The sequence below is a fragment of the Caretta caretta genome, chromosome 4, assembly GCF_965140235.1.
Source record: "Caretta caretta isolate rCarCar2 chromosome 4, rCarCar1.hap1, whole genome shotgun sequence".
In the NCBI taxonomy this organism is placed as follows: Eukaryota; Metazoa; Chordata; order Testudines; family Cheloniidae; genus Caretta; species Caretta caretta.
This window is the reverse complement of record NC_134209.1, coordinates 154,213,832-154,241,064: the sequence shown is the minus strand read 5'-3', so window position 1 is coordinate 154,241,064 and position 27,233 is coordinate 154,213,832. Positions and strand designations below refer to the sequence as shown.

At 52.5% G+C, this 27,233-nt stretch overlaps 1 protein-coding gene across 4 annotated transcripts; it reads left to right on the top strand.

The window, feature by feature from the left end:
- Window positions 1-84: 84 nt before the first annotated feature.
- On the top strand, window positions 85-25,401 carry AUP1 (AUP1 lipid droplet regulating VLDL assembly factor). 4 transcript variants are annotated; one of them, XM_075128209.1, is made up of 12 exons: window positions 85-239; window positions 822-959; window positions 1,540-1,690; window positions 5,394-5,581; window positions 5,671-5,743; window positions 10,289-10,362; window positions 11,561-11,627; window positions 14,220-14,325; window positions 14,700-14,855; window positions 15,069-15,232; window positions 15,670-15,758; window positions 24,942-25,401. In XM_075128209.1, exons 1-12 carry the CDS (start codon window positions 193-195, stop codon window positions 24,988-24,990), a joined length of 1,302 nt encoding a protein of 433 aa, XP_074984310.1. In that variant the 5' UTR covers window positions 85-192; the 3' UTR covers window positions 24,991-25,401. The 4 variants fall into 4 exon arrangements, with proteins under 4 accessions (XP_074984310.1, XP_074984309.1, XP_074984311.1 ...); XM_075128208.1 differs by having other exon boundaries at window positions 822-965; XM_075128211.1 differs by having other exon boundaries at window positions 104-254.
- The last annotated feature ends 1,832 nt before the right edge of the window (window positions 25,402-27,233 follow it).

The following is a 27,233-nucleotide window of genomic DNA, read 5'->3' as shown; positions in this document are numbered from 1 at the left end:
GCGGGGCAGGCCGGGAGCGAGGCGCGCCGAGCCCGGGGCACGGCGGGAGACGGAGTCCCGCGCGGGGCAGGCCGGGAGCGCGGTTCCGACCGGACGTGGCTTCCCTTTCCCAGACGGCCCCGCGCGGAGAGCGGCCGCCGTGGGTAAGATGATGGCGGCTCCTGGGTCTCGCTGAGGCGGCTCGGGACCGGGATGGATCCTCCGGCCTCGGGTCCTGAGCGGCTCTTCGACGCGCACCGGTGAGGGCCCGGCCGGTGAGGGGGGGTCTCGCTCTCTGGGCGGGGGGTTCGGGCGGGGGAGGGGGTCTCGCTCTCTGGGCGGGGGAGGGGGTCTCGCTCTCTGGGCGGGGGAGGGGGTCTCGCTCTCTGGGCGGGGGGTTCGGGCGGGGAGGGGGTCTCGCTCTCTGGGCGGGGGGTTCGGGCGGGGGAGGGGGTCTCGCTCTCTGGGCGGGGGGTTCGGGCGGGGGAGGGGGTCTCGCTCTCTGGGCGGGGGAGGGGGTCTCGCTCTCTGGGCGGGGGGTTCGGGCGGGGAGGGGGTCTCGCTCTCTGGGCGGGGGGTTCGGGCGGGGAGGGGGTCTCGCTCTCTGGGCGGGGGGTTCGGGCGGGGGAGGGGGTCTCGCTCTCTGGGCGGGGGAGGGGGTCTCGCTCTCTGGGCGGGGGGTTCGGGCGGGGGAGGGGGTCTCGCTCTCTGGGCGGGGGAGGGGGTCTCGCTCTCTGGGCGGGGGGTTCGGGCGGGGAGGGGGTCTCGCTCTCTGGGCGGGGGGGGGCCTGGCCTGCGTGGGCTGTTATCAGACCCTGAGCTGAGCCCTCTTTCCCTGTCAGGTTTCCCAGCGATGGCTTCCTGCTGCTGGCTCTGCTGCTCTACGCCCCTGTGGGGCTCTGTCTGCTCCTCCTGCGCCTCTTCATCGGCATCCATGTCTTCCTGGTCAGCTGTGCCCTGCCTGACAGCCTGCTCCGGAGGTTAGGGTGGGTGTGGGGCTGCCTGGGGAGAGTTGGGGCCCTTTTCAGCCTCCCACCCCAAAAATCCAGCAAATAGCCATCTCTGACTTGTCTGCAAAGCCATCCTATGGAGCCCCCAGTTCTCCATGGAGTTGGAGCTGCCTCTCTCTGGTCCACTGGGGCTTGCTGTTAGGGGTGTAAGTTGGAATTGTGGCTGCTCTGTCCTGGTGCTTTTTGTGCTTAGCAGACCCTTCATCCCCAGTCCCGAACAAGGAGGCTCCTTTGCTGGTGACTATAGGGCCTGAGCCCCATGACACATGTGGGCTGACAACAGGTTTCTTTTGCCCAAGTGACAGACTGCAGGGGCTGAAAGCAGCCAGCAGCCTGCTCTCCCCACACAGTTCTGCTAGTTGGTGCCCCTGCTATCCCAGCCCTAAGCTTCCTCCCACCCACCCTGTCCTCCCACATGGCACAATTCTGGTGCTCCTCAGTCTTAATCCCAAGGCGCCTGTACAGCCCTTGCTAGTCTCGTCTTTATTCACTGGTCATTTAAACCAGTTCTGGTCACAATAGGTTTGGGTGTTTCTGTTCCTGTTGTTAGGTTTATCGTGCGTGTGATGTGCTCAGTGCTGGGTCTGTTTGTGCGGCAAAGTGACCCCCATCTCCGGGATGCCAATGTCAGGGTTTATATTGCCAACCACGTGACGCACTTCGACCACAGTGTCATCAGCCTACTGACCTCGTGCAATACAGTGAGTCATGTAGGGGTCTGGGGCTGCTCCCTTAAGCGCTTCTCCCTGGAGAAGCACTTAGTGACCTGTTCAGGGATTGGGCACTGGCTCCTGGGTCTGTCTTTATGAATGAATAATTGAATAAGCCTTGAGGTTCTCTTTAGGCTCGTGTGTTATGCTGTTGGGTTCTGATTGGCTCAAATTAAGGAGGGGCAGGGAACCGGGCTGCCCAAGCAAGCATGTAGCCTCTGTCTCCCCTTCCTGGCTCTTTAAATAGACATGAGCGGAAGCACAGTTGGGTTTGGGGCTTTCCCAGGGTGCTGGCTGTTTCCTGTGGTTGCAGAGGGCTGCCTGCATCTGTCCAGGAAGCACTGAGCGATGCTTTGTGATGAGGGTCTAGCCAAATAGCACTGTCAAGCAATTAAAAAAATTAATTACGGATAATAACACTGTTAAACAAGTTTCAGAGTAACAGCTGTGTTAGTCTGTATTCACAAAAAGAAAAGGAGTACTTGTGGCACCTTAGAGACTAACCAATTTATTTGAGCATAAGCTTGCGTGAGCTGAGCTGTAGCTCATGAAAGCTTATGCTCAAATAAATTGGTTAGTCTCTAAGGTGCCGCAAGTACTCCTTTTCTTACTGTTAAACAACAATAGAATACCATTTATTTAAATATTTTTGGATGTTCTCTACGTTTTCAAATACATTGATTTCAATTACAACACAGAATACAAAATGTACACTGCTCACTTTATATTAATTTTTTATTACAATTATTTACACTGTAAAAAACCAAAATAGTATTTTTCTGTTGACCTAATACAAGTAGTGTAGTGCAATCTCTTAATCATGAAAGTTGAATGTACAAATGTAGAATTATATTAAAAAAAAACGAAAAAAAATAACCTGCATTCAGAAATAAAACAATGTAAAATTTTAGAGCCTGCAAGTCCACTCAGTCCTACTTCTTGTTCAGCCAGTTGTTCAGACAAAGAAGTTTGTTTACATTTGCAGGAGAGAATGCTGCCTGCTTCTTGTTTACAATGTCACCTGAAAGAGATGGCACTGTTGTAGCTGGCATTGCAAGATATTTACGTGCCAGATGTGCTAAAGATTCATATGTCCCTTCATGCTTCAGCCACCATTCCAGGGAACATGCATCCATGCTGATGGGTTCTGCTCGATAATAATCCAAAGCAGTGCGCACCGACATGTTCATTTTCATCACCTGAGTCAGATGCCACCAGCAGAAGATTGATTTTCTTTTTTGGTGTTTCGGGGTCTGTAGTTTCCGTATTGGAGTGTTGCTCTTTTAAAACTTCTGAAAGCATGCTCCACGCCTCGTCCCTCTCAGATTTTGGAAGGCACTTCGGATTCTTAAACCTTTGGTCCAGTGCTGTAGCTATCTTTAGATATCTTACATTGGTACCTTCTTTGCGTTTTGTGAAATCTGCAGTGAAGGTGTTCTTAAAACGAACAACATGCTGGGTCATCATCCAAGATTGCTATAACATGAAATATATAGTGGAATGTGGGAACAATACAGAGCAGGGGACATATGATTCTTCCCCAAGGGGTTCAGTCACAAATTTAATTAACACATTTTTTTAACAAGCATCATCATCATGGAAGCATATCCTCTGGAATGGTGGCCGAAGCATGAAGGGGCATACCAATTTTTACATATCTGGCACGTAAATACTTTGCAATACCAGCCACAAAAATGCCATGCAAATGCCTGTTCTCACTTTCTGGTGACACTGTAAATAAGAAGAGGGTAGCATTATCTCCTGTAAATGTGAACAAACTTGTTTGTCTTAGCAGTTGGCTGAACAAGTAGTAGTACTGGGTGGACTTGTAGGCTCTGAAGTTTTACTTTGTTTTGGTTTTAAGTGCAGTTATGTAACAACAAGAAAATCTACATTTGTAAGTTGACAGGTTTCAGAGTAACAGCCGTGTTAGTCTGTATTCGCAAAAAGAAAAGGAGTACTTGTGGCACCTTAGAGACTAACCAATTTATTTGAGCATGAGTTTTCGTGAGCTACAGCTCACTTCATCGGATGCAAACCGTGGAAGCTGCAGCAGATATTATATACACACAGAGATCATGAAACAATACCTCCTCCCACCCCACTGTCCTGCTGGTAATAGCTTATCTAAAGTGATAATCAAGTTGGGCCATTTCCAGCACAAATCCAGGTTTTCTCACCCTCCACCCCCCTACACACAAACTCACTCTCCTGCTGGTAATAGCCCATCCAAAGTGATAACTCTCTTCACAATGTGCATGATAATCAAGGTGGACCATTTCCAGCACAAATCCAGGTTTTCTCACCCCCCCACCCCCATACACACACAAACTCACTCTCTTGCTGGTAATAGCTCATCCAAAGTGACCACTCTCTACAATGTGCATGGGACAGCCCCGCAACCTGAAGCAAATACTCACCAACAACCACATACCACACAACAGAACCACTAACCCAGGAACTTATCCTTGCAACAAAGCCCGTTGCCAACTGTGCCCACATATCTATTCAGGGAACACCATCACAGGGCCTAATAACATCAGCCACACTATCAGAGGCTCGTTCACCTGCACATCCACCAGTGTGATATGTGCCAGCAATGCCCCTCTGCCATGTACATTGGTCAAACTGGACAGTCTCTACGTAAAAGAATAAATGGACACAAATCAGATGTCAAGAATTATAACATTCATAAACCAGTCGGAGAACACTTCAATCTCTCTGGTCACGCAATCACAGACATGAAGGTCGCTATCTTAAAACAAAAAAACTTCAAATCCAGACTCCAGCGAGAAACTGCTGAATTGGAATTCATTTGCAAATTGGACACTATTAATTTAGGCTTAAATAGAGACTGGGAGTGGCTAAGTCATTATGCAAGGTAGCCTATTTCCCCTTGTTTTTTCCTACCCCCCCCCCCCCCCCCCACGTTCTGGTTAAACTTGGATTTAAACTTGGAGAGTGGTCAGTTTGGATGAGCTATTGCCAGCAGGAGAGTGAGTTTGTGTGTGTGTGTGTCCCCCGGGGGGGGGGGGGGGGGAAGGGGGCGGGGTGAGAGAGCCTGGATTTGTGCTGGACATGGCCCACCTTGATTACCATGCACGTTTGTAAGTTGCACTTTCATGACAAAGAGATTGCACTACAGTATGAAGTGAATTGAAAAATACTATTTTTTTTGTTTATCATTTTTACAGTGTTAATATTCATAATAAAAAATAATATACCTTTTGATTTCAGTTACATCTCAGAATACATTATATATGAAAATGTAGAAAAACATCCAAAATATTTAATAAATTTCAATTGGTATTCTGTTGTTTAATAGTGCGATTAAAACTGTGATTAATCGTGATTAATTTTTTAAATTAGAATTATTTATTTTTTTAGTTAATCGCGTGAGTTAACTGCGATTAATCGATAGTGCTAATAAACACTCTCCCCTGAGGGGACTTGTACTTTGTGCAGTCCTAAAGGGCAACACACTTTGGGTTGGGAGGGTGACAAATCTTGTAACCAAGGCCCCTCTTCTCCCATTCACAGCTGGGGGTTGTTCGGAGGACACTCAGCTGCTGTTGCAGTGTCTGGGGAGGGAAGAGGCTCTCAGGTAGCCAGGACCCAAATCAACCAGCAGGCTGGAGTCTTAGCAGGGAGACTGGGTGGGGGTCACTAATTTGCCCTTGCTCTTCTCTTGCAGCCTGCACTGAATGGCACGCCGGGTTTCATCTGTTGGTCACGGGGATTCATGGAGCTGGGGGCGGTGGGGAGCCGGGCAGAGCTGGTGGATTCCCTGAAGGTGTATTCGTCCCATGGGGGGAATCCACCTCTGCTGCTGTTCCCAGAGGAGGCAGCCACTAATGGCCGAGTCGGCCTTCTTCGCTTCAGGTAGTGGTGGTGGGGGATGTTCCTGGGGACAGGACAGCTTTATCCCATCTCTGTGGCCTTTGTTAATCGCTGGGATGTTTTCTTTTCAGCTCCTGGCCATTCTCAATCCTGGACATGATTCAGCCGGTGGCTCTGCAAGTTCAGAGGCCCTTAATTGCTGTGGTGAGTCTAGAGGTATGGGGCAAAGAGCCCCTAGCCCATAATGGATGTGTACAGCTTAGGGGGGGTCATGGCTAGAGGGTTACTATTGCCCTTACTTTGCGCCCTGTGGCCTACTGCTGAGCTTTGGGGTTCTTTTTCGTCGTGTCAAACTTCTCGGTGGCCATGTGAGGCAGGCGTTCTGCTTCCTCCCAGGGAATTTCACTGACATCAGCTTTGCCTCTCACACATCTCTTAAGTAATCTATCAACCTGCCTAGGCAAGGCTTTTTTCTGGGTCCCATCACTGGTATCTCAGCACCCCACCAATCTTGACACACTTATTCTCACAATACCCCACAAGATCAGGAAGCGCAATTGTCCCCTGAGGGACTTGGTGACTCACCCCCAGGCACACAGGGAGCTAGCTCAGGTCTGCCAAGGCCTAGGCTTGCACACGAAGCACATCACAGTTCTCCTCTCGGATGCTCGTGTTAATATGTTGACAGTGACGCCGTTCAGTGGGTTGCAACCAAAACGTTTTCAGCTCCCTTGAAGCTGTGACTTTGGGCTTGAGTTGAGGGAAACTGATTGAACAGATAGAGGCAGCGATAAAATGGTGGGGTGAGGGACAGGAAGGAGTTGCTCTGTAATGGGCAGATGTGGATGGATGGTTATACAGCTGTCACATGGAGCCAGAGCTAGCATCCTCTCTTGGGCAAGCAAGGACACCCTTCTCCATGGATATTTGCTCAGGCTGAAATCTGGGATCTGGGTCAGTCACAAGTGCAGATTCCCTCTCTGAGCAGCTGGGTCAGGTGAGGCCTACGAAGCAGGTAGGGACTGCACCTGGAAAGTGTGTTGTCAGAGCAGTTTGTCTGCCCTGATACCCATTAGACCCACAACTGAGAGTGGAAAATAAGGAAAGCAAAGGGACAGACACCAAGAAATAATAGACAAAAGGCCCCCACCCTACATAAGTCTCTTTCATCCAGGGATTGTCCCTGGCTGTCAGAATAACCAAGGAAGTTCCAGGAGTTCTAGCCACACAATGCCAGGCTGTGAGAACCAAAGGTTAATTGAGGGGAGCTGTTTAGGGACTAACATTGACCAGCTATTATCCATGCAGTGCTCAAAAGGTCTGAAACCTGTGGTGCTGATTGAAAGAAATGTGACTCCATATCAGTTTCAAAATATTATTAAAACTATTAAACAAAATCCAGAAAATATCAGCTCAGCTAAGCTTCTGTTAATACTGCTAAACTAATCTACAAATAAAACAGTGTAACTATCAAATCAACCAGGTACTTTCAATACAGTATTTCAACTACATCACCAGACTAGTTGCATCACCAGATTAATACAACAAATAATCCACCTTTATAAAGCCTAAGAAGGAATCTGTGGAGGCAGCTGTCCATTTGTTCATAAACCCCAAGTAAGGAATTTTACCAGTTAATCAAATTTATAATTTGGGAGTGTCAAATATTTTAATACTGAAACCAAATTATCAAATGTTTAAACCACAGTTTCAGAGCCAAATACAAAGCTACTTCCTTGGCTTTCAGTTCTTGTGTTGTGGCACTAAGCCCCTCCTACCCCACCTTCCAACAGTCAGTTTATAACAGATTCCAACGAAACTCTGACGAGCAGAAGTTTGACCAGTCTTATGTGCCAAAAGTCACACCTGGCAGTAATTTTTTTAGGGCTTCTAAACACAGACTGTAGGATACACTTTGATGGGTGTCTAAGACTTTAAAACTGAGGACCATTGTGGCTTCCCCCAGTGGACTCAGACACCCTGTGACAGCTTAAAATTAGGGAATGTAAAGGTTGGGACACCTCCCATTTAATACAAACAAAAGAGAAAAGGGAAATTCTTAAGGTAATGGAGCAGTAACCCTGGAGCCAGACAGATGCTGCTGGAACATTGCTTCTTGCTAGTGGGGGTCTCCTTTGAGTGCAGGGAGAGGCTTGTCTCTGTCTAGTGTGGCCTCTTGATTGATGTGACATAAGTCACAATATTCAGTGATTTGCATACCACAGAGACTGTAAATCTGATCCTCCAAAATATCAAAAAGAGACAATATGGGACTACTCGATGGGGAAGATGACATGATTTTACTGGAGTGAAAAAGTCTTGAGATGACTTTGTCACTGGTGTATGGAAAATTTGACCAAAAAATCAAAAAAAAGTCTCTGAAGAGTCCTAGTAACAACCAGCCACTCAGCATTCATCCATTAGCAACATTAAAAATAAGTTGGACATCTTTTGGTCAAATTTTTTTATTACTCTCTCAATCAACAATTTAATAATCTATATATGTAGGAATTAAGTTGTAAATCAAGCACTTTATCTTTGAAAGTTTCATCTTGATAGAGAAGTAACTTTAAAATCATAGAATCATAGAATATCAGGGTTGGAAGGGACCTCAGGAGGTCATCTAGTCCAACCCCCTGCTCAAAAGCAGGACCCATACCCAATTAAATCATCCCAGCCAGGGCTTTGTCAAGCCTGACCTTAAAAACTCCTAAGGAAGGAGATTCCACCACCTCCCTAGGCAACGCATTCCAGTGTTTCACCACCCTCCTAGTGAAAAAGTTTTTCCTAATATCCAACCTAAACCTCCCCCACTGCAACTTGAGACCATTACTCCTTGTCCTGTCCTCTTCCACCACTGAGAATAGTCTAGAACCATCCTCTCTGGAACTACCTCTCAGGTAGTTGAAAGCAGCTATCAAATCTTCCGTCCTAAGTGCAGGACCCTGCACTTATCCTTATTGAACCTCATCAGATTTCTTTTGGCCCAGTTCTCCAATTTGTCTAGGTCCCTCTGTATCCTATCCCTGCCCTCCGGCGTATCTACCACTCCTCCCAGTTTAGTATCATCCGCATATTTGCTGAGAGTGCAATCCACACCATCCTCCAGATCATTTATGAAGATATTGAACAAAACTGGCCCCAGGACCGACCCCTGGGGCACTCCACTTGACACCGGCTGCCAACTAGACACGGAGCCATTGATCACTACTCGTTGAGCCCGACAATCTAGCCAACTTTCTACCCACCTTATAGTGCATTCATCCAGCCCATACTTCCTTAACTTGCTGACAAGAATACTGTGGGAGACCGGGTGTCAAAAGCTTTGCTAAAGTCAAGATACAATACATCCACTGCTTTCCCTTCATCCACAGAACCAGTAATCTCATCATCGAAGGCAATTAGATTAGTCAGGCATGACCTTCCCTTGGTGAATCCATGCTGACTGTTCCTGATCACTTTCCTCTCCTCTAAGTGCTTCAGGATTGATTCTTTGAGGACCTGCTCCATGATTTTTCCGGGGACTGAAGTGAGGCTTACTGGCCTGTAGTTCCCAGGATCCTCCTTCTTCCCTTTTATTAAAGATTGGCACGACATTAGCCTTTTTCCAGTCATTCGGGACTTCCCCCGTTCGCCATGAGTTTTCAAAGATAATGGCCAATGGCTCTGCAATCACAGCCGCCAGTTCCTTTAGCACTCTTGGATGCAAATCATCCGGCCCCATGGACTTGTGCACGTCCAGTTTTTCTAAATAGTCCCTAACCACCTCTTTCTCCACAGAGGGCTGGCCATCTATTCCCCATGTTGTGATGCCCAGCACAGCAGTCTGGGAGCTGACCTTGTTCGTGAAGACAGAGGCAAAAAAAGCGTTGAGTACATTAGCTTTTTCCACATCCTCTGTCACTAGGTTGCCTCCCTCATTCATTAAGGGGCCCACACTTTCCTTGGCTTTCTTCTTGTTGCCAACATACCTGAAGAAACCCTTCTTGTTACTCTTAACATCTCTCGCTAGCTGCAGCTCCAGGTGCGATTTGGCCCTCCTAATTTCATTCCTACATGCCCGAGCAATATTTTTATACTCTTCCCTGGTCATATGTCCAACCTTCCACTTCTTGTAAACTTCTTTTTTATGCTTAAGATCTGCTAGGTTTTCAATCTCTCAGTGAAATCAGTTTAAGAAATAAAAATAGGTTGTATGGGAATTCAGACTTATTTTTCTCACAAGGTCTTGACAGGTCTGGAAAATCTTCAAGTTTTGTCTGGTCCAGGTGCTCCTTAGCTATGAATTGTCCGTGTAATAGGCACCCTAGTGCCCAAAACAGATCCAAGCTAGGTCGCCGAGTCCAACATGCTTCCTTACTATGATTCTGGCCAAGAGAGTAGGGCCTTCCTGTGAGTCCAGAAAATTGTTCATGGTCCATAGGCCTGAAGCCATTACCAGTCTTTCATCTGAGAGCATGTTCTCCTTCTCAGTTACAGGGGTCCGGGGGGGACACCTGTCTGCTCTGATGTAGGAGGGGGGCGAGCCCTGGAGCTATGTAATCAGTTGGTGCTAGTCGTCTGTAGGTCTCCCTGTCTCAGTCCCTCTTAGTTCTGCCTGGTGAGAAAGCAGCCTGCCTGGATTTGCCTCAGAGCAGGTCTTTGCTGAGCTCCTCTTCCTTCCTTTGGGCATGTCCATGGCTGCCCCTGTCTCACTGGCTGTGTGCGGCTCTGTCCCCAGCCGTAGTCTCACTGTGCTCTCTTCTCCAGAGTGTGGCCGACTCCTCCTGGATCACAGAGCTGTTCTGGACCTTCTTTGTTCCCTTCACAGTTTATCAAGTAAGGTACTATCTCTCGCTCTCCTTTGAGGAGGGGGGTGGGGCAGGGTCCTGCTGTGTTTACCTCACTCAGCTCTGCCGAGAGACCCTGCTGTGTCCACTCCTGCCACTGCCAGTGTCAGTGCTGCTGGCCCTGGGCCTTGGTCCTAGGCTGTTCATCTGGGTGCCGAGGGCCAGCTTGTCTGCTCTCCAGGTTCCTGATGTGGGAGGAGCCTCTTTCTGGGCTCCTGGTTCCTGAGTGGGGTTTGTCCCCTGTCAGAGGGAGAGGGATCCAGTACTGGTGAGGGGTGCCTTGGTCTCCCCGGGCCCTTTTCCCCACCTTTCTCTGCTGTATTTCCCTTGTCAGCTCCTGCCTCCTCTGCGCTTCGGTGGTTCCCTGCAGCTGGCTCAGCCTTTCCCTCAAGTCGATCCCTCTCCCTGCTGGCAGGCTTCTCCTGACCCTCCCCTTCTTCCCTCGTTTGAGCAATGCAGGCTGGGCCCCTCTCCCTGTGAATCCCAGGGCTTAAGCCGTTCTCCTTCCACCCTCGGCTGGCAGAGTGGCTCAGCATGTCTGTATTACAGCGTGCAGCTCAGTTTGGGGTATCGGTGAGCAAAATCTCCCCAGCTGCTTGCCAGAGTGCAGCGTCTTGAGGGCACAGTCCCTGAACAGGGCCACTTGCTGGGCTCTTCCCCTATGTCCCCTTCTCCCTCATTGTGGCAGTGCGAGCTAAAGAGAAGGAGAGCTGGATCTGTGGGGGATCTCTCCTTCCCTAGTCTGAGGAAAGGGCCCCTGTTGAGTCCCTCCCAGAAGGGAGCCTGGGGACAGGCTGTGTCCTTTTCCCCCAGGCTGTGATGCACATAGTAGTTTTCCTGCCCACACCTTGTGTCTGACCCAGGTGCCTCTGCATTCTTGCTGCCCTCACTGGGGCAGCAGCTCCTCCCAGTCTGGGTCTGGGAACCACATTAACAGGCCACTGACACCCCTTTTCCGGACCCTTAACGCAGAGACTAAATTGAATGGGCCCAATTCCTCCCCTGGTAGTGCCCCCCCCCCGCCCACTTCCCTCTTCTGCCACACCTCTTGTTCACATTGCTACCCCCGGGGCGTGGTCCTGTTGCTGGGCATGGGGAGCTCGGTTTCACAGTGGACTCAGGGAAGGGCCCTGGTGCCCAGGCTCTCAGCCATGCCAGGAGCAGTCAGCCCAGTGCCTTTGTCTCCCATCAGGTGGATGCCGCCTGTCTTCAGACAAGCTGATGAGCTGAATGAGGAGTTTGCGCTCCGAGTTCAAGAGGTAGGAGGGGCCTGGGGAAGGGAGAGCTGGGGCTGCTGCATTTGCAGGGCGTCCTAGAGGAGGGTTGGGACTGGATCAGTGGATGTGAGCCGTGCCTGTTTTGGGACAGAGAGCATCTTCAGGGAGGGGCCAGGGTGTGTCTGGATGGAGTGGGTATCTGTGGGCCCAAATTTGTTACCCCCCAATTTGCCATATCCTTCATGGCCTGCTATTTATTTGCCCCTCCACAGCTCAAGGGGGAGCTAACTTCAGTGGCCAGGTGTGACGAAGTGGGACTGTTCTTAATGTTTCCTCTGAATAGTGTGGGGGTGCCTCAGTTTCCCCTAGGCAGTTCTTAAGTATCTAGGTGGTGGGGTAAGGGTGTATGATCATTGCAGAGCCCTAGAGGGCATGTGTGTGCAGGAGTCTGGACACAGAGAATGGCCAACACCCTGTTTCCTGGCAACTGATGGCCTGGGCCCTTCCCCCCTGCAAGGTGAGAGCTGAAGGGTTGGAGAACAAAGGAATCAGGTGACCTCCTGGCCCGGGAAAGGAACAAAGCCCAGAGGAGGAGGGGCTGGAGGGGTTTTTCAGTTTGGGGCTGGCTGGGACATGGAGTGAAGTGCAGACGTGGTTGTCTGGCTCACTGCCCCCCAGAATGGACCCAGCTGAGGGGTCCCGTTCTCTGCACCTGCAAGCTCTGTTTTAGACCATGTTCCTGTCGTCTAATAAACCTTCTGTTTTACTGGCTGGCTGAGAGTCACGTCTGACTGCGAAGTTGGGGTGCAGGACCCTCTGGCTTCCCCAGGAGCACCGCCTGAGCGGACTCGCTGTGGGAAGCGCACGGAGAGGCAGAGGATGCTGAATGCTCCGAGGTCAGACCCAGGAAGGTGGAAGCTGTGTGAGCTGTGTGTCCTGAAGACAGGCTGCTCACAGAAAGGCGACTACCCCAGAGTCCTGACTGACTTCATGGGGAGCAGTTCCAGAGCATCGCCCAGGAACTCCGTGACACCAGGGCAGGCTGGCTAATGGGAATGAGGATATAGAAATGGAATTTACCACAGCCGAGGGGAAAGCAAAGCTCAGAGCTTAGTGTGCTGACGCTGGGGAAGACCAGGTCATCTCCATCCCAGAGCACGGAGAGAGCTGGCAGGTGACACTGCTATGGTGGTAGCAAGGATTTCTAATAATCTGTCAAATGCAGGGTGGTGCTGTCTGGCACCAGTAGCCAACAAAGTGCCAGTATTTGTTTGTGGCGATCTCCCTGTTACCCGCACGCTCTAGGACACCCTACCTTTACCCTTCCGTGGGCTCAAGGCATAACCCAGTTAATTTAGGCACCCCTCCCTTTCCCAGTTCCTACAGCTCTGGGTGAAAGGCACCTACCCTTTCCCAGTTCCTAGGGCTCAGGGCATATTCTTCTGTAGGTTTGCAGGCCTTTTACCAGCGAAAGCTCCTTACACAATAATATAGTAATATCCTTAAACTCTATTTATTAACAGTTACCAAAAGAGAATACACGTTATAAGCATACAATGCTCGCCACTCTCAATAAGGCAGGCAAATTTTTCCTGGTTGCCAGTCAGGATCAAGTTGTCCAGGGCAGTGGTTCTCAACCAGGGGTACGTGTACCCTTGGGGGTACACAGGTCTTCCAGGGGATACATCAACTCATCTAGATATGTGCCTTGTTTTACAACAGGCTTCCATAAAAGCACTAGCGAAGTCAATACAAACTAAAATTTCATACAGAAAAAATGAGAGTCAGCAATTTTTCAATAATAGTGTGCTGTGACACTTTTTTGTATTTTAATGTCTGATTTTGTAGGCAAATAGTTAAGTTAGGTGAAACTTGGGGGGTACGCAAGACAAATGCAACTCCTGAGAGGGGTACAGTAGTCTGGAAAGCTTGAGAACTACTGGTCCAGGATGCCAGCTTCTGCACAGTATAGTTGGCAGGGTGTTGAGGTCTGGCACCTCTGATCTTGGGCTGTATCTGAATTAGGTTCCAAAGAATTTCCTTTTGGACCCCAGTTAGTTAAACTTGAGTCCTGGTTAGCGATACCTTAACCAATCATTTTAAACTAAAGTACTACAAAATAATTTTTTGACCAATCCTAACATATTGAGAAACAATTGTTTAACCAATCGTACCCCATCACCTTAGTTGATTTAAATCTTGCAAAATTAGTCATGAGACAGACAGAAACAATCAAAGAACCAGACAGAGTCCCTACAGATAAACAGTAGAGAAGTGGGGACCATAAAGGCATAACAATAAAGAAGTAGGGATTTCGCTATCACAACTGTTGATAAGTGATTCCTTGTCAGACAGAATGCAAAACAAATTTTTTTTTAAAACATTTTAAGATCTGTTTCTTTATCTGGTGGTGATGGACAGGACAGGAGCACTGCCTTCTTAACTGCCCCAAAATTCATTGTTTTAATGTAATTTAGATGGAATGGGAGCATGTGACTTTCTGCTTTTTAGCTCCTGTCTTAATGTGGCTGCAGAAAATGGCCTCAGACTTTACACCTGGGAACGTACCAATCCCCGGATCTTGTTTCCCTGGGTGTGTGACTCTGCTGACTCTCCCCTGTGTGTTTTCTGTAGCTCTTGGCTGTGGAACTGGGTGTGATTTCTACGCGACTCACTGCAGCGGATAAAGCCGAGCATATGAAGAGGCTGAGACACACCCCGCCTCACCTCCTTGCCCCAGGTGTGTGTCTGCCCTCCTTGCTGTGGAGCACGTGCCTGGGCTCCGGCAGAGCCACTGTGCTTCCCACTTTCTCCCTTGGTAGCTGCCCCAGTTCTGCTGTTAAAGCTTCACACCTGGGGGAGGGAAAAGGACATGGTCCTCCAGTGCCAGCCCCCGCCCTGGGGAAGCAGGAGGCACTCCTGGGAAAGGGTGTTACCCCAGCCTGCCTGCTCCAGACTGGGATAAGGGCAGACCTGGTGAGATGGGGAGTCCCCTCATTGAGGCTGTAGGAGCTAGAGACGCCAGTGGGTCATCTCTCCCCTGGCCAGCCTAGCTTGGGGCCCTGCACTCTCCTCTTGGCTGACCATTCATACCCTCTGTTCTTACTCCTGCAGCCTCAAGCCAGTCCTTGGTTGCCAGGCCCAGGGCATCTCCCAGCCTGGCTGGTGTCGGGCCTCTTGCTGACGAGGATGGGCGGATCACGGAGATGGCCCAGCGGGTCAAGGAAGTGCTCCCACATGTGTCTCTGGGAACCATCAGGAGAGACCTGGGTAAGCGTGTACCTGGGACCTTTGTGCAGACCTTGTGGGGCAGAGGCTGGTTGCTGCCCTTCGTATCCTTCTGTCACAGAGGTCCCCAGCACCCGGCGTGAAGGCCTGGGGACTGCTGTGCTGTGGGGCTTGTTGGGACATGGAGAACCCCTGCACAGGTACCTTAGCTTCAGCAGCAACTCCCCTTCTAACTGAGCCCCTGTGTCCCCATAGCCCAGACCAACTGCGTGGACACTACCATCGCCAACCTCCTGGAGGGCCGGGTGCCCCTCCTCCCTGAGGACAAGGAGCCGGAGACCGGCCTGCTTGCTCCGTCTACGTCCCAGACTTCAGCGGCTTCCAGCCCTCAGTGCCCTGCAGCTTCATCCTCCTCCAAGGTGCCTGCTGGCGGGACATCGAGAGGGGGACCTGGGGAGGCTGAATCCGCTGGCCACAGGCCCTCTCAGGGCTGCGCGGGGGCCTGCCCCCAAGAGCTGGTGGCTGGGGTTCGAGAGAGCTGGGATTGCTGAGAAAGCAGACAAGTCAGGGCCAGGAACAGGGCTGATGGGCTGCCTCTCCCTCGCTAGACCAAACTCATGGCCTGAGTGTGTGGAGAGCTGGGCACTGTGGGCTGGTTTGGCTGTGGTCACCCAAGCTCCAGCCTGTGATACTAATGGGACTGGAGTCTTCTGCAGCCTCTAGCACAGACTCTCTTAGTGAGAGGTGTGGGCACTGAGTTCAGGATAAGGTGGGTGGGGACGGGCAGGCGCTGGGCTACTTGGCAACTTGCCTGGCCATGCAGTGTGGCTGCTCCCTGAATGCTCTCTTCCCCCAGCCGTCTATGAAGCTCTTTGCGAAGTCCCCTGTGGAGAGGCATTTGTCCCTGCAGGAGCGGAAACATGTGCTGTATGCCTACGCCAGGAGGTGAGTCCCTTCTGCGTCTCAGGACCCCTGCCTCTGCCGTGGTCACAGCAAGGGTGGTTGGCATTTCCGGTGCTGTATCTGTATGCTGTGCCCTGCTCCGGGCAAGGGTGCTGATGCCCAGCTGAACTCTGCCTCCCAGCACGGGACGGTGGGTAGTGGCACAGAGCTGTGCACAAAGCAGGCAGGGAAACGTGGCTGGATTTGGCTCCTTTTCCAGCATGTGACCCTCTCATGGTTCTGGGGCAGCTCTCCCCAGTTTGTTACCACCCCGGAGCCTTGGGTCGTCTCCCTGGGCTGGACATAAGGTTAGAATCATAGAATATCAGGGTTGGAAGGGACCTCAGGAGGTCATCTATTCCAACTCCCTGCTCAAAGCAGGACCAATCCCCAATTTTTGCCCCAGATCCCTAAATGGCCCCCTCAAGGATTGAACTCCCAACCCTGGGTTTAGCGGGCCAATGCTCAAACCACTAAGCTATCCATCCCCCCCTGCTGTCCACTCCCTGCTATATTCAATCAGTAAATTAAAGATAGGCATATAATTAATGCCAGTCCATGTGGTTTTATGGCAAATGGGGCTTGTCAAGCCTGATTTAATTCTTTGGGATGACAAGTGTGGTTGATAAAGGTAACTGCACCTGTAATGTGCCTAGACTTTAAGGCATTTGACTTAGTACTGCACAACATTCTCATGAGAAAATTAGCACCCAGTGTGTGGCAAAATGGGCTAATGAGGTCCTGGGGAATACAAACCTGGGGAGCCCTGAGTATGCATAGGAGTAGAGTGGGGATTCTCCTGTCCATGCGGCATTGGTGCAACCAGTGCGGAAACACAGCCCCAGCTCTGGGGCAACGTTTTAAACAAGGGTGTTGGAAAACTGGAGACGATACAGAAAGGAGCCAGGGTAACGGTTGGCGGGTGGAGAAAATGCCTGGCAGCCAGAGACTTACAAGCTCATTCTGCTTCGCTGAGTGAAAAGGAGACAGGGAGGTGACTTGATTTCACTGGGAGAAGATCCTGGGGACTAAAGGCTCTTTAATCTAGCCAAGAGAGGTAGAACAAGACCCACACTGGAAGTCAAAGCCAGACCTATTCCAATTAGAATTAGGGCCCGTGCGGGTGATTAACAGTTGGAACAAACTCCTGGGGCAGTGGTGGATTCTCCATCTCTCAGGGATGAGAGAAAGCAGGTGCAGATAGAGCTGAGGGATGAGGCTTTCCCTGTGGAGAATTTGACTCATTGGTACAACGGGGCTTCTCCAGTTCTTTCAGAGCATGTATCCGAGCACTTTCCTCAGAGCGCACCCAGAGCTAATGACCATGTTGTTTTGCTTGCAGAGCTAGAGTGCAGTGTGACCTGGGCTGACATGAACCTCTGCCTTCTGTCCCCTGGGAGTACTGGCGTTACAACACCAGGCTCGTGGGGGAAGCGGAGGGATTCCACATAGGCAGGCCAAAGAGCCCAAGGTTTTAAGGAGGATTGCCGTGGGAGCCAAACCTTCGGGTACATCTGGGTCTGCCTTTCTGGAACATGCACTTCAGCCCGCACTAGTTTTTCAGTGTGTGTCAGCATGGAGCCTGTTGTGGTTGAGCATGGTCCTCACGCACACCGGACCGGAGGCTTTTCGGATTAGCTGTGTCTGCCCCAGCTGGCATGAGCCCTCTGCTGCCTCGCTCTCCCATACGATGCATGAAAGGTGGGGCAGCCATGACCCTCAGTTCCCTCTTACCGCCCATGGCACTGACATGGAACCTGTAGTTCTCAGCTCAAGCTAAACTTTATTAAAATTTCCAAAATCCTCAATCACTTCTGATCGACTGTTTGTCAGCCATGAATCAATCCCACCATCGGGACTGAATTCCAGTGGTCAGACCAGACCATACAGGCTCCTTATAGTGGACTCTGCCCTGTGGGCTTCCAGCCTTGTCCATCCTGCACTGGACTCGTTTCCCTGAAGGACGGACGCAGTGTGTGCCTCTTACCTGAGGGAATTGAGTATTCACTGTGCTTGGCCTTCTCTGCCAGACTGTGTGAGCTATGAGCCAGTCTACGTGTGAGGTGGAGCAGTCCCTGAAGGTCTTGTCAGAGCCCTAGGAAACAAGTTCCAGCAGCAGCAGCAGGGCATCTTGGGCAGACGCAGGCAGTGCCGCAGGGAGCGCTGAGAACCCAGCGCTGAGGAAGGATCCGTCCAGGCACAGGCATTGAAGCCAGCCTCAGTGTCCATGTTGAAGCTGGCGCCGGCATCTCTGGGGTCAAAGTCAGGGAGCAAGAGGGACTGCTCTGAGCAGCGAGGCAGAAATGAAGAAGGAGCTGGGTGTCCTCCCATAAGGATAGACTGCAAAGCCTCCAAGCCCCATGCGAGATCAAGGGCTGGGGAGATGGAGGTTCTGCCAGCACAGAGCCTGGCTCTGGAGAAGCACCTGAGCCACCCAGAGGGTCCTGTGGCATGTTGTTTTGGCCCTGTGGGGTGCTGGGGGCCCACCGTGGCCAGCATCAAGAAGCCAGTCTCCACCATTGAGGAAAAGGAAGAGATCTCTCTCCCTCCCTCCCCCCAGCAGGCCATTGACACTTGAATACCAGGAACAGCCAACTCCAGGGACAGGGCAGCGTGACACCCCGTCTCAGCACTGAAGATCTCTCCCGTTATCACCAGTGTTGTCAGCACTGGTTCCGGCACTGGATGACTTTAAATTGTTCCGGGAGCTCCTTGTGAGTGTTGCTGAGACCCTTGGCAGGTTGGAGAAATCTCACAAGCTGTTTGAGCACCTCTTGGCTTCTGGTCCGGCAGGATCACCTTCCCAGCCAACAGGAGGGACTGCTGGACCCAGCTAATGGGCTGTGGCTGGCGTCTGCTACCGGGAAGCTAATGGTGAAGTGAGTTGAGACGAAGTCCCAGGTACCGGCCTCCATGAGATTTGAGTTCTCGTACACTCAGTTGACCCAGCCTCCTTTGTCGTATTGCTAGGCAAGAGAAGTTGAGGTTGAGCTGAAGCACAAGGACTCCAGATGTCTCGCCCTGCTTGGGAAGAAGTCATACTCCAGCTTTGCTGCAGCTGCGCGTGGCTAACTGTCAGGCCCTGATGGCGAAGTACAACTTCCTGACATGGGACAGAGCAGAACTCAAGGATGTAAACCAGCTGGTGGTGATTCTTGTGACACCATGGCCAGGTCATTGGGCACCACAGTGACCATAGACAGTGCACCGCGGCTCCAGGCTGTGATTGAGGATGTACCCTGTGAAGACTCCAGGCTGCTGAGCGAGCAGGGGGCCAGCCCTCTGCATTCACTGAAGGACTCAAAAGCCACCTTGTACTCTCTGAGGACTTGCACCCCTCCATTCAACAGGCTGTAGCATCCCCAGCCTCAGCAGCACACACTGTCTTGCCACCCCATACAGTCGGAATGTCATGCCAAGAAGCTCCCAAGATACAACATAGGCATCAACCTTCCTTTTCCTCGACAGTGCATCTGCTCCTTCACACATCAACGGATCAACAAGACAGTCGAGAGCTGCACTGGACCCGCTCTAGAGAACACAACCTTCAGAAGCCACCTAGCCGCATTCCACCTGGCATCATCTGCCATCACATCAGATAAATGGATGTTACAGATCTTTGCCTGGGGCCACCCCATCCCACTTCCATGAGAGCTTGCTACAAGCGGAACAAGCCTTGTTGCTACATCTAGAAGCCATGGCAGAGGTCCAACAAAGATTGGGAGACGATGCTTCTGCTCCTGGTATTTCCTCACTCCAAAGAAGAGAGGTTGTCTTCCAATCCTGAACCTGAGGACGCTGACTGAACACGTACCCATCCTGACCCTGAGACAGTGTAACACCTGCCTCCATCATCTCTCTCCAAGCTCAAGACTGGTTCATAGCTCTTGATTTGCAGGGTGTATACCCAGCCCACAGGAAATACCTCAGATTCACAATGGGGCCTGACCGTTATCAGTGCAGGGTTCTGACCTTCAGACTCTCTGGTGTTGAATGTGAGCCAAAGGCCTTGCTGTAGCGGCATCATGTTTCAGAAGACAGGGAATCCATTTCTGTCCATACCTAGACAACTGGCTGGTCATGGGCAGATCCCAGCAGGAGACTGGAACAGCCTTACAATACAACCTTTCCCTGTTCTCTCTGCTAGGACTCCTTGTCTCACCCTGTCGCAGACAATAGAGTTCACAGGAGCTCCTACTGATTCTGGATCAGCCCGGGCCTACCTGCTGGAGGATGGATTCTACTTTCTTCAGTCAGAAGTAAATGATCTACGGGCAAGACCGACAGTGCATGTGGGTCTGGGACTCTCAGGCCGCATGCCAACATGCGCATATGTGATGCCACTTGCCAGACTCCACCTATGGCCATCACAGGTGTGACTGAGGTCCATGTATTCCCCATCCAGACATCAGGAACGAGTGGGTATAGTTTCTCAGAGTCCTGGGGGAGCTCGCCTGGCGGCTAGACCTGGGGAGCGTGAGAAAAGGGGTGGCGTTCTCTGGCTACTCCCTGACAACTCTTATCATGGACACGTCAGGGACAGGCTGCAGTGCTCACAGATGCAAGGCACATGGTCTCACAATGACCTGAACCTACCTGTGACTGTCCTGGAGCTGAGGGTCTATATAGCGTTCCTGCTTGTTCTGCCGACCTCCACCATGCAAATCCTGACAGCACATCTGGGCAGTGATGGATCAACGTGGGCCGACCCCACTGGCTGTCCATTCCAGGAGTCAGCAGCGACCTGGCTGACTTTCTGAGCAGACCAGGGGGGCCAACCACGAGTGGTCACTGCAGAAGTCCATCCTAGACTCCCACCATACACTTCTTGGCCACAGAGCACAACAGCAAGGGTCTGAACTTCTGCTCCAGGAAAGGCCTGAGCCCAGGTTCCCTGCTGGATGCCTTTCTCCTCTGATGCAAGATCAGACAGGACACAGCTATAGTCATCCCGATAGCCCCTTACTGGCCAAAAGAGTTTTGGCTCAAACCTGTTACAGGTGTCCGGGGTGCCCTCCTCCTCTTCCCCCAATACTCCTCCCGGCTTGTATCAGTATAATAGCTCAGAACCAAGATCAGAGATGCACTGAGAGGGCCTGGATGCCTGCTGGCTGAGCCCTACTGAACTTGCAGTCGCTGCCAGGATATTTTTATGCAAAGCAAGAAACCTTCCACCAGGAAAGCTTATTCCTCAAAATGGAAGAAATTCTCCAGATGGGCAACTTACTGTCGTGTTGACCAGGTGAAGCTCTTGAGCCAAAGATCTTGTACTATATTCTGCTCCTGAAACATGAAGCGTTCATATTTAACTCTCACCTTGCTGCAATATCTGTGCATCACACCTTGGTACAGTTGTATTCTGACTTCTCCCACCCTATGGCATCAGAATTCCTCCAGGGGCCTCTTCCATGCTTGCCCTTCAGTCAGAGACCTGACTCCCTTGTGGGACCTGTTGTGATTATAGGGCCTAAAAACTTACTTTTTTTTACAACTGAGCTTATAATTAGGGTATGTGAAAGTTCCTAAGACATCACAATAACCTGTAACATTTTGCCTGGGAATTAACCATGGAAAGCAGATCAAGTTATTTTCAATAGAGAATATTATAAACAGGTGCAAGAAAACCAGACAGACTGAATTAGTCCAAACCAAAAAACAAGTCTTGCTGATGAGAATCAGGGACTGTGTGAGGTTGGACTCCATAAATCAGAAAATGTGGGTCTGGAAATTAATGGACCAAAGTTGGTGTGGCAGATATTAGGCCTATTTGGTGGACAAAATAACGAGAGGATGAACTATGCCTCCTTCTTTACTCCTTTTTGGGGTTCTTAAAAAGAGACTGAAAAATCTCAGCAGCTCTCCCCTTGGCCCAGCATAGCTTGGCTCATTTTCCCCGAGCCCAAGACAGAGGGAGTAGACCAGACCAAAGGATTTTCCTTTCACGAGGAAGGCCATCAGGCCTTGCTCATAAGGCTGTGAGAGTGCTGAGAACCGTCACGACATCCAGTCCTCTGCCATTGGTGGGGCGTCCTCATTGCCAGCACTGCAGAGGCATGTAAGATCCTGTTCTTCGAGTGCTTGCTTGTGTCCATTCCACATTAGGGGTGTGTGCTCACCACATGCCCCAGTGCCGGAAGTTTTTCCCTCAGCAGTATCCGTAGGGGACTGGCGCCCTCTAGAGTGGCACCCGCATGGTGCTGTATAAGGGACGCCGCTGGCTCCTCCCACCCTCAGTTCCTTCTTGCTGCCAGTGATGGTGCATGGAACGTTCACTTCTCTTACTAGCGTTGCTTAGGCTTCGTTCGTACGAACTAGAGTTCTTGTAAAGTGAGTGTGCATAGTAGTTGTTAGCCCTTAGCTGTAGTTAGTTTTGCTAGTCCCGTTAGGGGCTTAGCCGGGGGATGGGGCATGCCCCGCTCCCCAGGCTTTAAGCCCTGCGATGGCTGCAAACAGCCCATGCCCGTGAGCGATCCGCATAGTACCTGTCTCAGGTGCCTTGGTGAAGGGCACATAAGTGATAAGTGTCGAATCGGCAAGTCCTTTAAACCTAGGACTAAGAAAGACCATGAGATCAGACTCAAAGTGCTCACTCAGGCCGTGGAGCAAAGGTCCGACTCAGCATCCAGCACCACGGCACCACTGCGTAGTGCCCTGCCAGTGCTGTCAATGAGCCGGCACTGATCCCCATCCATGGCCCCGGCCAAGAAGTTGAAGAAAGCCGGTAGGGGGCGGTCTCCTACTCCCCACAAGGGGAAGGGCAGGGCTGGGGGTGAGCTAAGACCCACGCTGGGTGGCTCATCTGCCCCTTTGGGAAGTCTGACCTCAGCTCTTGTCGAGTGATGCCGCCCACCCTGTTCCTTGCCTGGAAGCCCGGACACAAAGGCGGGCCTTCATCAGCTTCGGGTGCCATCGATGCCTGAAGCGCTCCAGGCTGCACAGGAGACCCTGATGCTCCTGGTGCTGCCCACACCGGCCCGGCAGTGCCCAGACTCAGGGTAAGCCTGCCTTGGGACCTTTCCGCCAGCCCTCGCCCCAGGCAGGAACGTCGGGACCAGCCCTTCGCGTCACTGAAACACTGTTACAGATCCCGGGAACGATTGGCGGACCGGAGCTGTGGGCCCTGCCAGCGATCCCCAAGATGGGTGTCACCGTATTCGGGGAGATCCTCCCAACACCCGGCCTGTGATCCCTCCAGGTCCCGCTCCTCGTCCCGGTACCGGTCTTGCAGCGTGAGGCGTGGATTGCCGCTCCCTTACGGATACTGCTGAGGGAAAAACTTCCGGAGCCAGTGTCTGGGGTGAGCGCACACCCCTAATATGGAATGGACATGAGGAACACATCTCAAAGAACACAGTTACGGAACAGGTAACTGTCTTTTCTGTCTCCCTTCCCCACGATTTCTATCCTTCTAGCCCCACGCTGTCAGCTTTTCATCAAATGCTGCATCAGCTGCACTGCATCAGCGCAGGAGATGAGACAGCCCTGCCCCGGCGAAGGAGATGATGTCCCTGATCAGAAAGTGAACCAGGGGCCAAATGACCTGCCAGCCAGTGTCCGTGTTGAACCACCCAGCAGTGCAGTGTTCCAGAAGGTGAACCAAAGCTATATTTCCCCACCTGTCTATGCACCACCTTGTGCCTGTCTGTCAGAAACATGAGTGGTGACTGCCCTTCACACCTCAGGGCTTAGTGTAGTTAACCCTTTCCTTTGCCTTAAGGAGAGGTTGTTGGGGAAAACCAGACTGTTGTTTTGCCTCCAAGAGGCATGAGTATGTTTTGGTTTGGATAATCGCTCGCTTCCACTCTGTGCCGGTGCTTGTTTTCATTTCTTGTTCTTGTGTGTGATCAATACACATTCAGCTGTAGACCAAGTGCCTTTGGGTGTCTGTCAAGGAACCAGGTAAACCGGGAAACCTTTGTCAGTTTTAATGTTGGACAGAGAGGGTTTAGAACACCTTGAGATCAATACAGCAGACCTGAGTGTTGTGCTGAGCCCATGGAGCCTCCCCGGAGCCCCCACTGGAGTGCTCCCTCCACCACCTGACTACCAAGATGATCTGGCCATCGCCTCAGCTTGGAAGGTCAGCAAGAGCCAAGCCCTTCCACATCCTTCCATAGGGACATGGTGGTGCTGAAACTGTGCCCCAGGTTCCACCCTATGCTGGTCTCAGAATTCCACCTAACCCAGTCCGTTACTACCTGTCGTCTTCCTGGTGCTCCCAGCATGTGGACAGAAGCTGCATGCTTTGGACATTGCCAGAGTTGTGCTGTTACCAGCAGCTCAGGCCTTTCAGGCTGCCTTGTTGTGGTCGCATCACAGAGCATCTCCAAGTGGAACACACCATGCACAGACTCTTCCACCAGATGGCAAGGCACTCTCTATCAGGCTCGGGCAGCAGCTTCTGGACCGCTGCACTCTGAGAGCTGCAAGGCAGCTACCTGGAGTAACTCACGGACTTGGGTTAAACACTGTGCGCTTGCTAAGGCAGCCGGCCACAGGCCAAATTCCAGAGAGCAGAGCTGCCGTCTGTGTGACTGGCTCATTCGCATCATGCAGGGAGGATGCTGGTTGCCAGCTACCCGCAGAGGGATCCACGCTGACACAGACCTGAAAAGCTGAGAGCGGTTACTTACCCCCCAGGAAGTGGTTCCTCATGACCCATTCCTGCTCTCGCCGTCCTCAGCCATCTGGGCTTTGGAGTGCGAGTGGGCATTAGGAGGGTCGTGGCCACATCTCGAGGAACCACAGTGCTGCAGGGTAAGTGCCTGGTCTCTGCGCTTTAGTCAGACGCAAGTGATGGGGCTCAGGGCGGGGTCATGAGGCATGTGCTCTACAGAAGGTTACAGCAGATGAGCCATCTAGCCTTCAGGGGGCCCAGAGTAGAGGGTGGAGGGGTCACCCTCAGCCATGGAGGCACTGCCCCCTCCCTCTGTTACATGTTGCTGGGACTGGGTTATTCCCCCAAGCCGAGTTTGGTGGTTTCTGCCTGTGTCTGAACCCAGGTCCTCTGGGCTCTTGCTGGGGAGGCAGCTCTCCCCAATTCGATGTCATCTGAGTAGAACCCAGGAGTTCTGGCTTCCAGTTCTGATGTGAATAGTAGGCCACTCTAGCTGCCATCATGGGGGCGATCCACTCCCTCACTGCACCCCTCTGCTGCCTGACTAATGGACTCTTCCTGCCCCACAGGAGATACACAGAGAAATACGGGATGCCGCGGGGCGATGGGAGCCACTGAGGCGGCCCCTCACCCTCCTGCCTGTGGCGTGCACAGGGCTCGGGCCCATTGGGAGCGTGACCTCAGCATGGCCGTTTTGCATGATTCACAGCACTGCAGTGGGATCCCCTCTGAACCAGCACGCTTGAGATGCAGCGGGGCCTTCGCGGCGTGTGCCATCCCAGGCAGGCGGTGCTCAGCTGCCCATGGTGGAGCAGTAAGTGCCTGTGTATCCCTGCATCACACCCGACCTGCCTCCAGCTAGCCAGACAGGGCTGGAGAGCTGGAACCGGGATGCCCTGCACCCACCCCCATGTGGGACTGGACTCAGCATCAGCCTGGCCCTGCCTTCTCCACTTGGGCTGTTGTGTTAAACTGGGGGAAGGGGGTTTCTTCTCAGCTACAAAAAATAAATCTGACTCTTATTATGGGCAGGTTGGAGGGCTTGAGATCACTGGGGGGGGGTACCTTCTGACTTCTCTGGGGAGGCAGGGGGAAGGGAGGGGAGAGTGGCTCCTCTTCCAGGCCAAGCTTTAACCAATGGGGCCCAGTGTTCTGGGCCTGAAGCTGGCCGGGCCTGAGATGTGCCGCAGGGCTGAGCACGGGGAGCTCCCTGGACCCCCCCCAGACAGCTGCGGGTGTCTTAGCACCGCCAGCTGCAGGCCCCAGTTATTTTGTAGTGTGTCTATCCCTGTATTGAGTCCTCTGGCCTTCCCCCCGTGGTGCCTGTACCACCTCAGCCGGGCTTGAGCTCATGCCTCAGCTTCCAGGCCTCTCACTTGGCGCTGTCAGATGGTCAGAGGTACCGGGGAGTGCTGGACAGGCTGGTTTGGGGGTGACTCCCAACAGCTGGAGAAAGTTTCCTGCAGGGCATGCTCTGGGGGGAATCTCCGCAGGCAGGGGACAGAAGCGATGCCCGAAGGAGAGCGCTCCCCTGTGCCTCCCTCATGTGCACCTTGGCGGGGGCGGGGGGCAGGTTCCATGCTCTTAAAACTCTGTGAAGAAAGGGGTCAGTCTGTTCTCTGCCTGGCACCTGAGCTCTGCCCTGCAGAGCAGCTCCTCCCCCAGCTGCTCAGGGGCTCTCAGACCCTCCTGGAGCAGGAGAGTGGGGGCTGGCGCATAGACACATGTTACTGGAGCCTAACTCCATCCTCTGGGTGAAGTGAGTGGCCCGTCCCCTCCTCTTCCTGCAGCTGGCCATTGCGCTCCAAAGGCACCAGCTCCCCCCACTTTTGAATAATTGGCTGCAAATGAAAACTGGGGGCGAGTGACACTTGTTCCCTAAGCCTGCTGCTGCCCAAGCCCAGCTCTGCTGGCCTCTGGGAGGGCAGCTGCTTTGAATGGGATCTCCCACTGCAGCGCAGGGTCAGTGATCTCGGCTGCAAAGGGGCGCAGGCCCATCTTGGTGCTGGGGCACTGACTTTCCACTGTGGACAGGCGGTGCAGGGGGAGGTAATTTAGGGCTGTTAACCAGGAGTGGGCATAGTGCTAGGACAGAAAGGAGAAAGCCGTGCTCCACCTGAAGGCCTGCCCCCTGCACTGCCCTCGTGTGAGGGCTGGGCCTGATACCACACACGTAGCCACACACGTTATCCCCAGGGTCCCAGCCAGCTGTGGGGGGGAGTCTGCAAAGGCAGTCCGGTTCTGAGAGGGGAGCCAGGACTCCTGGGTTCTGGGAACGGTGTGGGGTCTAGTAGTTAGAGCAGTGGGGGGAGGGCTGGCCTTCCCCTCCTTGTGTCTCAGATGGTCTGACTGGGCCTCTGGGGGGACATCTGGCCATAGCAGGATTCTGGGTGTTTGCTGTAGTTTTGCCTGTGTTCACAGCCCCCAATGCCTCCAAATGGGAGGCTGCAAGGGCTGTATAGGGAATTGCTGGGCCTGGGTGTGGGAGCAGATCCCCCCTGGCGCTCTATGGCTACCCCCAGGAAGTCTGGACTCCAGCTGGCCTGAGCTCCTGGGGTGGTCCCTGGCCCACTTGCGCTTTGGGGGCATGACAGCGAATCTTGTGCCCTGCCCAGCTGGCCTCAGGGACGCCGTGCCTTTCTGAGCCAGGCATTGTTCCCCAGGGCTGCTGGGCTTGGGCCCCCCACCCCCAAGCCCCTACCTCCAGGGTAGCACCCCACCCCCCTCCACCTGCCTTGCCCTCTACAGCACACCCCTCCAATCACCCCTTCCCCTCCAGTGCACCCTTGCCCCCACGGCCTTTTAGTCCAGAGGTGGGCAAACTATGGCCTATGGGCCACATCTGGGCCACATCCCACCCA

Excerpts from the sequence above, each read along its gene's own strand:
- AUP1 (XM_075128208.1), top strand. The coding sequence starts at position 193 with ATGGATCCTCCGGCCTCGGGTCCTGAGCGGCTCTTCGACGCGCACCG. Across the intron at positions 966-1,539 it reads AGCCTGCTCCGGAGGTTAGG|GTTTATCGTGCGTGTGATGT; the intron begins GTGGGTGTGGGG and ends TCCTGTTGTTAG. Across the intron at positions 14,326-14,699 it reads GCCTCACCTCCTTGCCCCAG|CCTCAAGCCAGTCCTTGGTT; the intron begins GTGTGTGTCTGC and ends TTACTCCTGCAG.